This window comes from Oncorhynchus nerka, linkage group LG7, assembly GCF_034236695.1.
Source record: "Oncorhynchus nerka isolate Pitt River linkage group LG7, Oner_Uvic_2.0, whole genome shotgun sequence".
Classification (NCBI taxonomy): Eukaryota; Metazoa; Chordata; class Actinopteri; order Salmoniformes; family Salmonidae; genus Oncorhynchus; species Oncorhynchus nerka.
This window is the reverse complement of record NC_088402.1, coordinates 35,081,126-35,097,671: the sequence shown is the minus strand read 5'-3', so window position 1 is coordinate 35,097,671 and position 16,546 is coordinate 35,081,126. Positions and strand designations below refer to the sequence as shown.

Sequence of the window (16,546 nt, the reverse complement as noted above, 5' to 3'; positions counted from 1 at the left end):
ACTGCCACAGTCTCTTTCTCAAGACTGAGTAGTTGGCCTCCCGTGGTTCCAGGTTTCCCACCCCATCTACCTCTTGGGAGAGCACGGCTCCCAAGCCGACCTCTGACGCATCCGTCTGAACAATGAACTCGTGCTCAAAGTCTGGTATCACCAGCACTGGATTACAGCAGGGAGCCTCCTTTAATGTTCTAAATGATTTATTGGCTTTTTCATCTCATCTTAGCATGTTTGGCCCTCTGGCACTAGCCATGTCGGTGAGTGGGGCGGCCACTATTGCATAACTTGGGATGAACTTCCGGAAGTAACTGGTCTAATTGCCTCGACCTTAAGTTGGGGTTTGATGAACCCTCTTCCCAGATACTCGGTTTCCTCTAACCCCACAACACTTGGCAGGGTTTGCCGTGAGTCCTGCTTTCCTAAGGGCGTCTAGCACTGCCTGTACCCTAGGTAAGTGGGATTCCCAATCTGGGCTGTAGATCCGCCATGTAAATAGGCGGCGTAAGCTCTGTTCGGTTTTAGGACCTGGTGCGTTGAAAGTTGGCTGGGGCCCCGTGTAAGCCGAATGGCATGACTGTGTATTGAAACAAACCATCAGGGATTGCAAAGGCTGTCTTTATTTGGCTCTGGGAGTCAGATGAGTTTGGCAGTAACCTTTGGCTAGGTGCAGGGTCGTAATGTACAGAACTTGACCAATTTTCTCCAACAGTTTATCTACTCGGCCTGGTGTCCCTGAAAACACATCTGTTTTCTGGATCAGGGTCTTTACTTCCTGTACTTGTGTTGGGGACAGAGTAGGTGACACATACACAGCGGCTGCCTCCTGAGTGGGTGTGGGGTACGTGACAATTGGGGTTTTTCTCTCCATGCTTTTAACAGGTTTATGTGATAGATCTGCTCCCGGGGGACGACGACCTGGCTGTCAGATCCAATCATTAACTTCTCCTATTCTCTCCAGCACTTCATATTGTCCTTTCTATGTGGCTCATCGTTTTACACTCTACCATGGGGACCAGCACATCTCAAAAATCTCTTCTTCTTATTGGTGTCCTTTAGTAGTGGTTACTTTGCAGCAATTCTACCAGGAAGGCCTGGTAAATTTCTGAGGCTGGTAACTCTTAATGGACTTATCCTCTGTAGCACAGGTAACTCTGGGTCTTCCTTTCCTGTGGCGGTCCTCATGAGAGCCAGTTTCATCATAGCCCTTTATGACTTTTGTGACTGCACTTGAGAAACTTTTACATTTCTTGAAATGTTCCTGATTGACTGACCTTCAGTTAATGGACTGTCGTTTCTCTTTGCTTATTTGAGCTGTTCTTGCTTTAATATGGACTTAGCCATATTTGGTAAAATACCATCTTCTGTATACCACCCCTACTTTGATTTGTGACAACTGATTTGGCTTAAAGAAATTCCACAAATTACCTGTAACAAGCCACATCTGTTAATTCCTGGTGACTACCTCATGCAGCTGGTTGAGAGAATGCCAAGAGTGTGCAAAGCTGTCAAGGCAAAGGGTCTCTACTTTGAAGAATCTCAAATATAATATATATTTTGATTTGTTTGACCTTTTTTGGTTACTACATGATTCCTTATGTGTTGTCTCATATATTTAATGTCTTCACTATTATTCTACAATGTTGAAAATAGTAAAAAATAAAGAAAAACCCTTATGAGTAGGTGTTTCCACATTTTTGACTGGTACTGTACATTTTATTGAAGAAACACCACCGGTGCATAAGTGAGTGATGTTTCATCTCCCTCATCTGTGTGTCTGTGCATGCATAGAAAGAGTGCAGCAGCACTTATCAGATCACTGTGACCTGAAAGCACCAGGCAGTGAACTTCTACAGTTGCCATTCAGGCCCACTTTAATTGCCAAGGTATTGGCCATCTCCTTATTAATTTGAAAGTAAATTTCAGTTTTATTCTCACCCTGTCCTGGGTCCATTATTATTAGCATAGCTTTTATCTCCTGATATATTAATTATTATCAGTGTATATAGTAGGGATGTAACATATACTGTAAAGTGATGTACAGTGCATTTGGAAAGTATTCAGACCCCTTGACTTTTTCCACATTACAGCCTTATTCTCAATTGTATTAAATTGTTTTCCCCCCTCATCATTCTGTACACAATAACACAATATATATAAAAAAAAAAAAAACGGAAATCTCATTTACAAAAGTTTTCAGACCCTTTACTGAGTACTTTTGTTGAAGCACTTTTGGCAGCGATTACAGCCTCGAGTCGTCTTTGGTATGACACTACAAGCTTGACACATCTGTATTTGGGGAGTTTCTCCCATTCCTCTCTGCAGATCCTTACACTCTGTCAGGTTGGATGGGGAGCATCGCTACACAGCTGTTTTCAGGTGTCTTCAGAGATGTTAGATCGGGTTCAAGTCCGGGTTCTGGCTGGGCCACTCAAGGACATTGAGAGACTTCTCCTAAAGCCACTCCTGCGTTGTCTTGGCTAAGTGCTTATGGTCGTTGTCCTGTTGGAAGGTGAACCTTTGCCCCCAGTCTGATGTCCTAAGCGCCCTGGAACAGGATTTCATGAAGGATCACTTTCTACTATGCTCTGTTAATCTTTCCTCGATCCTGACCAGTCTCCCAGTCCCTGCCACTGAATAACATCCCCACAGCATGATGCTGCCACCACCATGCTTCACCATAGGGATGGTGCCAGGTTTCCTCCAGACGTGACACTTGGCATTCAGGCCAAGGATTTCAATCTTGGTTTCATTAATTCCTGAATTAAATTGCTTTAGCCGATATGTTGCAGTTTATTTATTGTTAAATGTAGCTCAGTTGGTAGAGCATATCACTTGCAATGCCAGGTGTCGTCCGTTCCCATGGGGGACCAGTATGAAGGGGGGGGTGGAAATGTAAGTCGCATCTGCTAAAATGCAGTGGTGGAAAAAGTACCCAATTGTCATGCTTGAGTAAAGGAAAAGATACCTTTTTTAATAGAAAAATACTCAAGTAAAAGTGAAAGTCACCTAGTAAAATACCACTTGAGTGAAAGTATTTGTTTTAAAATATACGTAAGTATCAAAAGTGAAAGTAAAAGTTTTCTTGTTTTTAAAATGTACGGTTGCCAGGGGCACACTCTAACACGGACATTTATTTTTGTTTAGTGAGTTTGCCAGACCATAGGCAATAGGGATGACCACGTGTTCTCTTGATAAGTGCGTGAATTTCACACACTTCCTGTCCTGCTAAGCAATTCAAAATGTAACAAGTACTTTGGGTTGTCAGGGAAAATGTATGGAGTACAGATTCCCCAAAAAACTATGTTTAATTGATGTCTAGAGACAATACCAACTGTATTAACAAACTACCATACCTTTGTCTGTACATTATGCGTTGAATCTATTCTACCGTGCCCAGAAACCTGCTCCTTTTACTCTCGGTTCCGAACATACTAGACGACCAGTTCTTATAGCCCTTTGCACACTCCTCCTCTGGTGATGTAGAGGTTAATCCAGGCCCTGCAGTGCCTTGCTCCACTCCCATTCCCCAGGCCCTCTCATTTGTTGACTTCTGTAAAAGCCTTGGTTACATGCATTCAAGGGGGCGGAGTTGCAATCTATTGCAGAGAGCCTGCAGAGTTCTGTCATACTATCCAGGTCTGTGCCCAAACAATTTTAGCTTCTACTTTTAAAAATCCACCTTTCCAGGAACAAGTCTCTCACCGTTTCCGCTTGCTATAGACCACCTTCTGGCCCCAGCTGTGCCCTGGACACCATATGTGAATTGATTGCCCCCAGTCTATCTTCAGAGCTCGTGCTGCTAGGTGACCTAAACTGGAACATGCTTAACACCCCGGTCATTCTACAATCTAAGCTAGATGCCCTCAATCTCACACAAATTATCAATGAATTTACCAGGTACAACCCCAAATCTGTAAACACAGGCACCCTCCTAGATATCATCCTAACCAACCTGCCCTTCAAATACACCTCTGCTGTCTTCAATCAGAATCTCAGTGATCACTGCGTCATTGCTTGCGTCCGTAATGGCTGCGGTCAAACGACCACCCCTCATCACTGTCAAATGGTCCCTAAAACACTTCAGCGAGCAGGCCTTTCTAATCGACCTGGCCCGGGTATCCTGGAAGGATATTGACCTCATTCCATCAGTAGAGGATGCCTGGTTATTCTTTAAAAGTGCTTTCCTCACAATCTTTAAAAAGCGTGCCCCATTCAAAAAATATAGAACCAGTTAGAGATATAGCCCGTGGTTCACTCCAGACCTGACTGCCCTTGACCATTAGCATCAAATAGCCCCCGCGATATGCAACTTTTCAGGGAAGTCAGGAACCAAAATACACAGGCGGTTAGGAAAGCAAAGGCTAGCTTTTTCAAACAGAAATTTGCATCCTGCAGCACAAGCTCCAAAACATTCTGGGACACTGTAAAGTCCATGGAGAATAAGAGCACCTCCTCCCAGCTGGCCACTGCACTGAGCCTAGGAAACTCTGTCACCACCGATAAATCTGCGATAATTGAGAATTTCAATAAGCATTTTTCTACGGCTGGCCATGCCTTCCACCTGGCTACCCCTACCCCGGTCAACAGCCATGCACCCCCCCACAGCAACTTGTTTCGTATCGTCTGAGATCCCCAAAGATTGGGAAGCTGCTGGGGTAGGCACTCTAGACCCAAACTGCTACAGACCTATATCTATCCTACCCTGCCTTTCTAAGGCCTTCGAAAGCCAAGTTAAAAACAGATCACCGACCATTTCGAATCCCACCGTTCCTTCTCCGCTTTGCAATCAGGTTTCCGAGCTGGTGATGGGTGCACCTCAGCCATGCTCAAAGTCCTAAACGATATCATAATCGCCATCGATAAGAGACGATACTGTCCAGCTGTCTTCATCGACCTGGCCAAGGCTTTCAACTCTGTCAATGACTGCCTCGCCTGGTTCACCAACTACTTGTCAGATAGAGTTCAGTGTGTCAAATCGGAGGGCCTGTTGTCCGGACCTCTGGCAGTCTATGGGGGTGCCACAGGGTTCAATCATTGGGCCGACTCTCTTCTCTGTACACATCAATGATGTCGCTCTTGCTGCTGGTGAGTCTCTGATCCACCTCTACGCAGACGACACCATTCTGTATACTTCTGGCACTTATTTGGACACTGTGTTAACTAACCCCCAGACGAGCATCAATGCCATACAACTCATCTTCCGTGGCCTCCAACTGCTCTTAAATGGAAGTAAAACTAAATGCATGCTCTTCAACCGATCGTTGCCCGCGTCTGCCCGTCCGTCAAGCATCACTTTTCTGGACGGTTCTTACTTACAATATGTGGACAACTACCTAGGTGTCTGGTTGGACTGTAAACTATCCTTCCAGACTCACATTAAGCCTCTCCAGTCCAAAATGAAATCTAGAATCCGCTTCCTATTCTTTAACAAAGCATCCTTCACTCATGCTGCCAAACATACCCTTGTAAAACTGACTATCCTACTGATCCTAGACTTCGGCGATGTCATTTACAAAATAGCCTCCAACACTCTACTCAACATATTGGATGTAGTCTATCACAGTGCCATCCGTTTTGTCACCAAAGCCCCATATACCACCCACCACTGCGACTTGTATGCTCTCGTTGGCTGGCCCTCGCTTCATATTCATCGCCAAACCCACTGGCTCCAGGTCATCTATAAGTCTTTGCTAGGTAAAGCCCCGCCATATCTCAGCTCACTGGTCACCATTTCAGCACCCACCCGTAGCACGTGCTTCAGCAGGTATATTTCACTGGTCACCCCCAAAGCCAATTCCACCTTTGGTCGCCTTTCTTATCAGTTCTCTGCTGCCAATGACTGGAACGAATTGCAACAATCACTGAAGCTGGAGACTCATATCACCCTCACTAGCTTTAAGCACCAGCTGTCAGAGCAGCTCACAGATCACTGCACCTGCACCTGTACGCACTGCTTTGCTTTTTCTTGGCCAGGTCGCAGTTGTAAATGAGAACTTGTTCTTAACTCGTCTACCTGGTTAAATATAGGCTAAATCAAATAAAACCTAAGTAGTACTTCAAATTATTTTTACTTAAGTACTTTACACCACTGCTAAAATGTAAAAAAAAAAAAAAATGTATTTAGCCGCTTTGACACGCATCATCCAAACAGGGCTGAAGGGCAAATGCAATCTAATGCCGAAGTTTCTGTGACATCTTGCCAATGTGCAAACACTCTCCACACGGGTGGCAGGTAGCCTAGTGGTTAGAGCGTTGGACTACTAATCGAAAGGTTGCAAGATCGAATCCCTGAGCTGACAAGCTTAAAATCAGTCGTTCGGCCTCTGAACAAGGCAGTTAACCCACTGTTCCTAGGCAGTCATTGAAAATAAGAATTTGTTCTTAACTGACTTGCCTAGTTAAATGAAGGTAAAATGTAAAATTAACACTACATCTCCCCGATGTATCATGTAGATGTCGGCAAGATGTATGTGTGCTATAGGACTTGCATGAATGATTGATATATATTGAAGTATGCCTTTAGGTCCATATGTAAGTTATGTTAAGACCGCTACAGTAAACAGGACTCTTCGTCCTTTCGCTCCATGTCATTTTTTATTTAAAGAAATTTGTGGGGTGGGGCGGTGTTTTGCTCCCTTTTCGTTCTTGTCTCATTGCTGCAACGGGCTCGGGAGGTGAAGGTCGAGTCGTGCGTCCTCCGAAACATGACCCGCCAAACCGCGCTTCTTAACACCCGCCTGCTTACACCAGAAGCCAGCCGCACCAATGTGTCGGAGGAAACACTGTTCAACTGACTACCGAGGTCCAACTGACGGCCGGGGTCACATTTTTTTGTTGATCATATTACATTCTTTCTACCTTCTGAAAAGACCTCTCCACTTTTATGACAACTGATGCGTCCTCTCCTTCGGCGTTGAACTGCATGTAACTGTTTTGACAGTCATTTATCTACAAGTCATTTTGCATGCCGAACAACGCCAGGCAATGCCAGTAGCCTGACCATTGAGATCTGACACATCTGCACTCAACATTCAAATGTTTGTAAAATGGCTTGCGCAATATTAGGTCACTGTAATTTGATAGGTATTATCAAATGCTCTGTTTTAAATTGTGTTTTGCTGAAATAAAGGTAAGCTACCGGAGAGAACTCATCTGGCTATACCTGCTGGACGGACGGGGCTTACAATATATTTATATTTTGATCGTTCAGGTTCACCATCAGCAATAGGTTTGGTAGTTTTGCTTTAAACAATCAGTGTACAAAACATTTGGAACTCATTCCTAATATTGAGTTGTACTTTGTTTTGCCCTCAGAACAGCCTCAATTCGTCGGGCATGGACTCTACAAGGTGTCAGAAGTGTTCCACAGGAATGCTGACCATGTTGACTCCAATGTTTCCCACAGTTGTTAAGTTGGCTGGATGTCCTTTGGATGGTGGAACATTCATGATACACACAAACTGTTGAGCGTGAAAAACCCATCAGCGTTGCAGTTCTTGACACACTCAAACTGGTGCACCTGGGACCTACTATCATACGCTATTCAGTGGCATTAAAATCTTTGTCTTGCCCATTCACCTTATTAATGTCACGCATACACAATCCATGTCTCAATTGTCTCAAGGCTTAAACTTAAACTGGTGTCCTCCCTGTCATCTACAATGATTGAAGTGGACTTAACAAGTGACATCAGTAAGGGATCATGGCTTTCACCTGGATTCACGTGGTCAGTCTGTCATGGAAATAGCATACACTCAGTGTATATGGTAATTTTTAGATATACAGGGTAAAGGTGATGATTTCATAACAAGGACTGCAATCACTTTTGCGAGGCTCACTGCATGGCCTAAGCGAGAGGAGAAGATAAGATCACTCCGTAAAAGCTTCCAAACTGTCAAAACCATTTAATTTTGATATGGAGGGTGAAATCCAGAGTTGTGCTATGTATTCATTGGCTATGTCATAGTTCATTTGTAAAATATAAATATTGATACGTTACTAGCTCAAACAGTTCATTAACAAAAATGACAAGTTGAAATCTCTTGGATGTAAGGTCTCCATTTTAGTGGAGCTGTGTGCATCTGGTACTGGTTCGAACTGTCATTTTTGCTTCTAAATCAATCTGGTTCCCATGGACACGAGTATATTTTCTGAGCCTGTGTGGCATATGATGTGAAATCTGAAACCACTACAATTTAATTTGCTCTTCCGACTGTCTAACTCCTGGATGAACCCTACATCACAGCCACTAACAAAGCATATGCCTGCAATTGTTACATTGTAGTGCAGCAGAAGAGAGTGGTTTCATCAGGGTAGTACATTCAGAGATCGATTTATTGCCATTAATCAAAAAAAAATCATAGAATTTAAACAATCCCTTTATTTTTGTCATAAACGGACAAGTTTAATTATGAGATGAAAGGAGAGTTCCTAACAAGCTAGAGCTCTGTGAGACATTCACAGCGATGGGGGCAGACGTTTTGATCAAGAGACCTTGTATTTTACAGTTATAAAGATGAAATCTTAGTCATTTTATAATTTGATTATGCTATATTTAGAAAGCATCCAAGTCATTTCAAGCCTTTATTCATACATTTTTGTTGAATTGGAAATGCATCATAAAATATTTCTTATTTGTACTTGAGCTTGTGTCCTCAAGTGACTAAACCTCAGCAATTTATAACTATTTTTACTAGAAAGGTGAGATTTGAACATTTCTTTGAGTATGCAGTATGATAAATAAATACTTTTGGTGACTACGTAGATTACAATTTCTATCACATTTATTTAATCCGAGGATGATGGGGATGTCAGAACCGAAGTGGGGGGACAAAAGCATTCCCCCCCCAGTACATACACCATAGACATACATCATTTACAGACCACAGACGTACGCTCAGCCGGATCCAGCTCATGAGTTCCATCAGCAGCAGATTTTATATTAGAATGGAAATTAATGTGTTTATGCAACAAATGTTAGTGCATTGAATTGTATTGCATCGAACTGAATCGCATCGATTCGTTCTCTAATCAAACCGACTTGCACCGAATCGTATCGGAGCCTGTGTATCTAGATGCCCATTGTCTTCAAAGGGAAATGTATCAATATTTATATTTTCCAAGTTTGCTATGACATAGCCAATGAATATATAGCACAACTTTGGATTTCACTCAAACTCAAAATCAAATGATTTTGACATTTTTATGGAGTGATCTCTACTATATAATTCCCTCCTATAATCCCTATATAATGTTGGCTATAATGAAAATTAAGATCCATTTACTTATCCTGTTGCAATTTAATTGCATTGAATCAATTTTATTAACCCCTAGAGGGTATGATAAAACCAATAGTTACGCTTCCAGACAGTGGCAAATTTAATTTCTTAGAGTTAACCTTTTATCCTTATGTAAAACATTGGAAGAGTAGTGAAGCAATGATACCTTATATGCCAGCAGCACAGCCCAGCTTATGAAATATTTACGGTGGTGGTTAAAAGCATTAGACTAGAGTCATGTTAGTCACTAACCCCAAAAAGTAGGGGTTCTCCTGCCCAACAGATCTAGGCAAGGAGCATAAACATCCATCTCCCCATTTGGCCCTCCTCAAGGTGTTTTCATATCAATAGAAAATTGAAGGGATAATTCTCCCAAATTTGAAAATGCCATTTTGTTATTTGCCCTGTAAATAGTCTGGACAAATAGACTGCTCTCAGTCTCCACGCTTTGGGCATGCAAGTTGATGCATGCTAATTTGGAATATTTTGACTTGCACTGGTTTTTATTTGAGTACAGTATTGCTTACCATCTACTCTAGAGTCCCTTTTCACTATGATCATCCTTAGGGGTGTTGGCAGAAAGCAGATGTTTCTGGTTTTTGGGGATACCGTATTTTCAACCTAACTTCCGTTTCTCCTGAAAAACGGAAGTGTGGACTCCGCTCCCAGCGTCTCTCTACGCCTGCTGTTAGGTTACACTATGATAAACCATATTCTAATACAGGGATGGGCAACTTTGATAGGGGTGGTGTCCACAAAATCGAAACTCATCATGAGGTTGCGAGGTTGGTTCTGGTCTGCGTACCAGCATGCACAACCAAATTTTGAAATTGCGCCTTGTGTGTATTCTACTATTCTAATTTGCAACAGTAAGTTGAGACCCCAACTGATTTGCTATCCTAAAAAATTATTGATCCAAGGGCCTTCACGGGGAGGGATTTCGCCCGCGGGCCACCAGTTGCCCAACCCGTTTCTAATCTAATGGGTATAATTAAATTATACTACTGCCCCCTGCTGTTAAATTATATTAATACTTGGAACCTTTTGGTATCGAAGCCTGAAGGCTTATTTAGGGCAGGGTAAGGTGACCGAACATTCAGAGAAATGTATCATGTAAAAAATAAATGCTTATCTGAATAACCCTCAAATGACTTCTAATCGTGTGTCAGTTTTATACATTGCATTCCTATCTGCAAAGTTTAAAACATTGCAGCCCACTGAACATGCTCCATGATGACATTGATTGATAGAATGGTGCCAGTTAGCTAATCCCAAAGGAGAATTTAAAAAATAATAATAATTTAAATTTTTAGAAATTGTACCTTTTTATTTTACTAGGCAAGTCAGTTAAGAACAAATTCTTATTTTCAATGACGGCCTAGGAACAGTGGGTTGTTCAGGGGCAGAACGACAGATTTGTACCTTGTCAGCTCGGGGATTCGAACTTGCAACCTTTCGGTTACTAGTCCAACGCGCTAACCACTAGGCTACCCTGCCGCCCCGAGTGGAGCAGTTCCTTGTACATTTCATACACTGGGTGGTTGTAAATGAACTGAACTTAGATCAGACCATGAATTCCAACCTTTAAAAAAGTCAGATGTTGAAAGATAATACTAGTAGATTCACCAGTAGGCTATTCACTATAGCGGATGTTTGTTTACCCTTTACCTTTCACTGTCTTTGGCCTTTATATTGAATTCTGCTGTAGCAAACTTTCTTTGACCACATTGTGAAGTTGTTATCGGTACCTATTGGTGCTACATTTCATAAGTGAAGGTGTCTTTGTTTTATGTGCTTGCTTTTAAGACTACTAATTTCTCACATTTTGAACTGACTTGTCTTTCAGCCTGTTCAGTGTTGCCCAGCTTGGCTTGCAGACAGAGGAAGAGGATGCAGAGGAACTAAAGGTTTGCACACTCCATCTCACTATCCAAATCTTCCCCATTACACACCACCTCCCCTCGATCTGAGCCCAAATGCTGATTTGAATTAAGACACTCCATTAGCCGTCACTGCGAGCAAAGGATGAGGAGGAGAGATGGATGGAGGGGGATGGGGGAGAATGCAGCCTTTGGCTAAAACCTGCCCCAGATCTCTGGGTGGTTGCTGCAGTGAGAGGCCACATTCAAATGGATTTTTATCTGAGGGGAAGTTTCAGAGTCGAGGTGCCAGTTATGTAAATGGTTAGCGTAGCGTTGATGCTAGTGTTGGCAATATAGTACTACGGTACGCCAGTCTACGGCTGCATGATTCTATCCGCGTGAGTGACCCGGTTCATTTCAGTCAAGCCTCCCGCTCACTATCACTGCACCACCCGCTTGTTCTCTCCCTCTACCTCCCTTGCTCTCCAGTCTAGCAGCGTGAGACGCTGTCTCGCACATCCGAGGAGAAAGCATGAGAAGAGAGCAGCTGAGAGATTGAGGGAGAAAGAAAATACAGAAAGAAAGGGTGAGAAATGGAGAGGTGTCCGGTGAGGGAAGGAAAGATGGGGAACACAAGTAGGTGGAGGGAAAGGACGAGAAAAATAGGGGGAGGGAGATTGATGGAGCAACGAGAGCAACCAACACCAGGCGCTATTATAGCACAATAACGAGTCACTGAGTGAAAGACAGAAAGCGAGAAAAAGGAAAGACTTACTATTGTAGCTGGACATACTGGTGCTCTATCCGAACTGAAACTCTGCTCTATGGGATGTCTGACATCTATTTATCAGTGTGTGTCAATCAGCCTTGGAGGCATAGGAAGTAGAATTGGTGCATTCATCTCTAGCTGGTGGCTGAGGCGTAAGGGGAAAGTGAGGGGGCACACTCTGAAAAGCCTCTGGATCTTTCCCTCTATTTTCTCATCTGGCTTTTGCTCAATCCCTGTTTCTCTCTCCTATTTTTCTTTCCATACACGTTTCTCTCCGGCGCATTGATTTTTGTCTGTGTCCATCCTTTTCCTGTCCTTTTCCCTGTCCATTCCTCCCCCTCATCTAGCTGGTGGAGGAGGAGGCATTGTTGGTGGGCCTGGGTGCGGAGCTACGCGGGCCGGCAAAGTCTATGAGCCTGACGGCGCAGCTGCAGGCGCTGAGGAGAGCGCTCTACCACAAGTACCTCCAGGAGGTAGCCGCGCTGAAGGAGCAACACTGTGCCGAGCTCACCAGACTCCGAGAAGAGAGGGAGCAGGAAAAGAGAGAGAAGGGGAGGGAGGAGGTGTGGTCACAGGTGAAACAGGATCCAGAGGGCATCAACGGGGGTGTCCGCTCTATCGAAGGGCCCAGCGAGGAGGAGAGGAGACACCAGGAGAGGGTGGAGGAAGAGATAGCTAAGGTAAGAAGTTGCTTGTCAAACAGGCAATATTGAACGGGGACAATTATTAAACCCCGCAAAAAATAGTTATTGAAGGCTACAGACAAACTTAAATGTTGCTTTCATGTACTAACAACAGCTCAATCATACAGTGTCTGGTTAAATATGTGTAGGTATGCAATTCAGATTTTCTACATAGTTTAAGTCGATTTCATGATGACAAATATTTTAGTTTTCTGAACAAGGTCCTACTGTACTTTGAAGAGTATATCCCAATACAATTTTCTTCTTGACTTAAACGACTAACAAGCATGGAAACAAATCTTGGAGAATTTGGAGAGTGCAGACATTTGGCCATTAATTTAATGAGTAGCCTTTATGTTTAAAGCACTAACTGTATCCTAGGGCACAGTGAATCCTGTGAGCATCTAAAAATAACACACACACAGTAGTCATAAGTACGTATGTACCAAGCATACCATTTAAGCTGCACCAAAAGTTTTTTGTTACAAATATGCTCTTTTAGCATTTATTTGTGGGTAGCAGTGCTTTAAGTACTATCTAGATTGAATTGCCTTTCAAATTTTGTTGAAAATCTACTTTTTATTGAATCTTTTTCTTTCACTTAACGAAATGTAATTTAAAGCATTCCATTATGATGCCTCATACGCATCTCTCCTAGGTCATAGTTCAGATGTCAGTGGAGTTTGCCCAGCAGAGAGAATTGGCCCGAATCTCCAAGAGCGCCCGCGAGACAACCTCGGCCATGCAGACCCAATCTGAGGAGGAAGAGGAGCAGCAGACCCCCAGGAGCTCACTCGCCAAGGGGATCTCTCCGGAGGCGGTGCAGAGGATGTTCGTGGAGGATAAAGAGAGGCTGGAGAGAGAGCTGGAAGAGAGGACTGCGGAGCTCCGTAGGATTGAAGGGCAGCTTTGGCACGGAGGTCCTGGATCTGAGCAGGTTAGCAATGGGGCTTTCCAGATAGCGCTTTCATGAGTGAGTTTGATTTCCACAGCAGAATGTCTTGGATAGAGGCAGTTGATACCAGACTTTGCTTAGTATTTGGGGTTACGACATCTAGGTTGGCATTAGGTGTAAGGTTGCACTGGCTTAGTACGTCAAGTTAAACTTTAATTGTCACATGCGCCAAATACAACCGGTAGACCTTACCGTGAAATGCTTAGTTACAAGCCCTTAACCAACAACGCAGTTCAATAAAAAGTTAACAAAATATTTAACAAATAAACTAAACTCATGATAAAAAGTAGCACAATAAAATAACGAGGCTATGTACAGGTGGTACCAGTACAACGACAATGTGCGGGGCTACAGGTTAATCGAGGTAATTCGTACATGGGGCGGCAGGGTAGCCTAGTGGTTAGAGCGTTGGACTAGTAACCGAAAGGTTGCAAGTTCAAATCCCCGAGCTGACGAGGTACAAATCTGTCGTTCTGCCCCCGAACAGGCAGTTAACCCACTGTTCCTAGGCCGTCATTGAAAATAAGAATTTGTTCTTAACTGACTTGCCTAGTTAAATAAAGGTCAAATAAAATAAACATGTAGGTAGGGGTAAAGGAACTATGCATAGATAATAAACAGCGAGTAGCAGCAGTGCATGACCAGAACATGTGTCCCTCAGTCGCTGGACTCTAGTGACATCTCATACACTTGGGGTCAACATTTGGGTCTATTTTTGCCAATATGTCATTTGAGTAATGGAGACAGTGCAAAACCTTATACTGAGTAAGCCATTTGAGTGATGTGTATATTAGAGGTTGACCGATTCATCGGAATGGCCGATTAATTAGGGCCGATTTCAAGTTTTCATAACAATCGGAAATCGTTATTTTTTGGGCGTTGATTTGCCTTTTTAAAATTTATTTAAATTTACTTTTTTTACACCTTTATTTAATCTTTATTTAACTAGGCAAGTCCGTTAAGAACACATTCTTATTTTCAATGACGGCCTAGGAATGGTGGGTTAACTGCCTTGTTCAGGGGCAGAACGACAGATTTTCACCTTGTCAGCTCGGGGAATCCAATCTTGCAACCTTACAGTTAACTAGTCCAACACAATAACGACCTGCCTCTCTCTCGTTGCACTCCACAAGGAGACTGCCTGTTACGCGAATGCAGTAAGCCAAGGTAAGTTGCTAGCTAGCATTAAACTTATCTTATAAAAAACAATCAATCATAATCACTAGTTAACTACACATGGTTGATGATATTACTAGATATTATCTGGCGTGTCCTGCGTTGCATATAATCTGACTGAGCATACAAACTTACTAGTATCTAAGTATCTGACTGAGCGGTGGTAGGCAGAAGCAGGCACGTAAACATTCATTCAAACAGCACTTTCTTTGCTTTTTGCCAGCAGCTCTTCGTTGTGCGTCAAGCATTGCGCAGTTTATGACATCAAGCCTATCAACTCCCGAGATGAGGCTGGTGTAATCGAAGTGAAATGGCTAGCTAGTTAGCGCGCGCTAATAGAGTTTCAAACGTCACTCGCTCTGAGCCTTCTAGTAGTTGTTCCCCTTGCTCTGCATGGGTAACGCTGCTTCGATGGTGGCTGTTGTCGTTGTGTTGCTGGTTCGAGCCGAGAGAGGAGAGGGACGGAAGCTATACTGTTACATTAGCAATACTAAAGTGCCTATAAGAACATCTAATAGTCAAAGGTTAATGAAATACAAATGGTATAGAGGGAAATAGTCCTATAATTCCTCTAATAACTACAACCTTAAACTTCTTACCTGGGAATATTGAAGACTCATGTTAAAAGGAACCACCAGCTTTCATATGTTCTGAGCAAGGAACTGAACACATAGCACATAGCGCACTTTTACTTTCTTCTCCAACACTTTGTTTTTGCATTATTTAAACCAAATTGAACATATTTCATTATTTACTTGAGGCTAAATTTATTTTATTTATGTATTATATTAAGTTAAAATAAGTGTTCATTCAGTATTGTTGTAATTGTCATTATTACTAATGAATAAATACAAAATTGGCAGATTTAATCGGTATCGGCTTTTTTGGTCCTCCAATAATCGCTATCGGCATTGAAAAATCATAATCGGGCGACTTCTAGTGTAGATACACTTTGTTGCCATATATCATTGGGTAGCTCGCCACCTATGTCTTGCTCCCATGCAGATTTTGTATTATGTCATATAATCTGGAGATTGTGCCCTTCAGATAAGGGTTAAGATCTAAGCACCACTCGACTGGACACTTAGTTGGCTCGAGTGGAAATGAAGGGAATTGTTTTGGGGCAAAGCTGCGAGTTTGCAGGTATCTAAAAAAAGTGGGTATTGGGAATGTTATGGTCAACCCTCAGAGTATCAAATGAGATGAATGTGTTATCAACAAATAGGTCACAAAAAAACACCAGACCGTTCCTATGCCAGAACTGGAATGCCGTGTCACTCTGTTGGGAAGAGATTATTAGATGTTAATGGAGAGACACCGCTTGCTTGTTCAAGGCTAAAGTGACTTTGGAATTGGGACCAGATTTTAAGGGAGTACTTAACAATGGGGTTTAAAACATGGGTGCCAAGGTTCATGGGCATTAGGGAGCACAGGCGTGAGACCGGAGACTGTAACTCCATGATAGCCCAAGTTGGGCCATCCTCGTTTTCAAATGTAGAAACCCAATAAACACATTTAGATAGATATATTTGCTGACCAGTAGTAGTGTAAAAAAAAAATGGTATCCTATTCAGGCATGGAAAGAGACTGGCTAGCCTTAGGTTTATGTCGTCTGTCCTGTGGATTTAGGTGCGAGACAATGTATTCTTTGTCCTTGGTTGGGTCTAGGAATGTCTTCTGCTTGCGTCAGGGAGTAGTGATCTTCAGTACAGCTGGTAAAATATGCCGAACTTGGTGTCTAGACAGCGGTGTAGGAACCCCCTCACCTCGTTTAAGGCTGACCTCTTCTTCATGACTGTCGCTATGTAGTCTGGATAAATGCTAAT

At 42.8% G+C, this 16,546-nt stretch overlaps 1 protein-coding gene across 12 annotated transcripts in view; it reads left to right on the top strand.

Annotated features, from left to right (window-relative positions):
- LOC115131523 (A-kinase anchor protein 9-like) overlaps positions 1-16,546 on the top strand; it is a 117,808-nt gene that overhangs the window by 43,640 nt on the left and 57,622 nt on the right. For all 12 annotated transcript variants that reach the window (XM_065020458.1, XM_065020451.1, XM_065020457.1 and 9 more), the window contains 3 exons: positions 11,122-11,182; positions 12,254-12,586; positions 13,248-13,526. In XM_065020458.1, the coding sequence (XP_064876530.1) occupies positions 11,122-11,182; positions 12,254-12,586; positions 13,248-13,526 (673 nt within the window). The remainder of the gene's footprint in view (positions 1-11,121; positions 11,183-12,253; positions 12,587-13,247; positions 13,527-16,546) is intronic.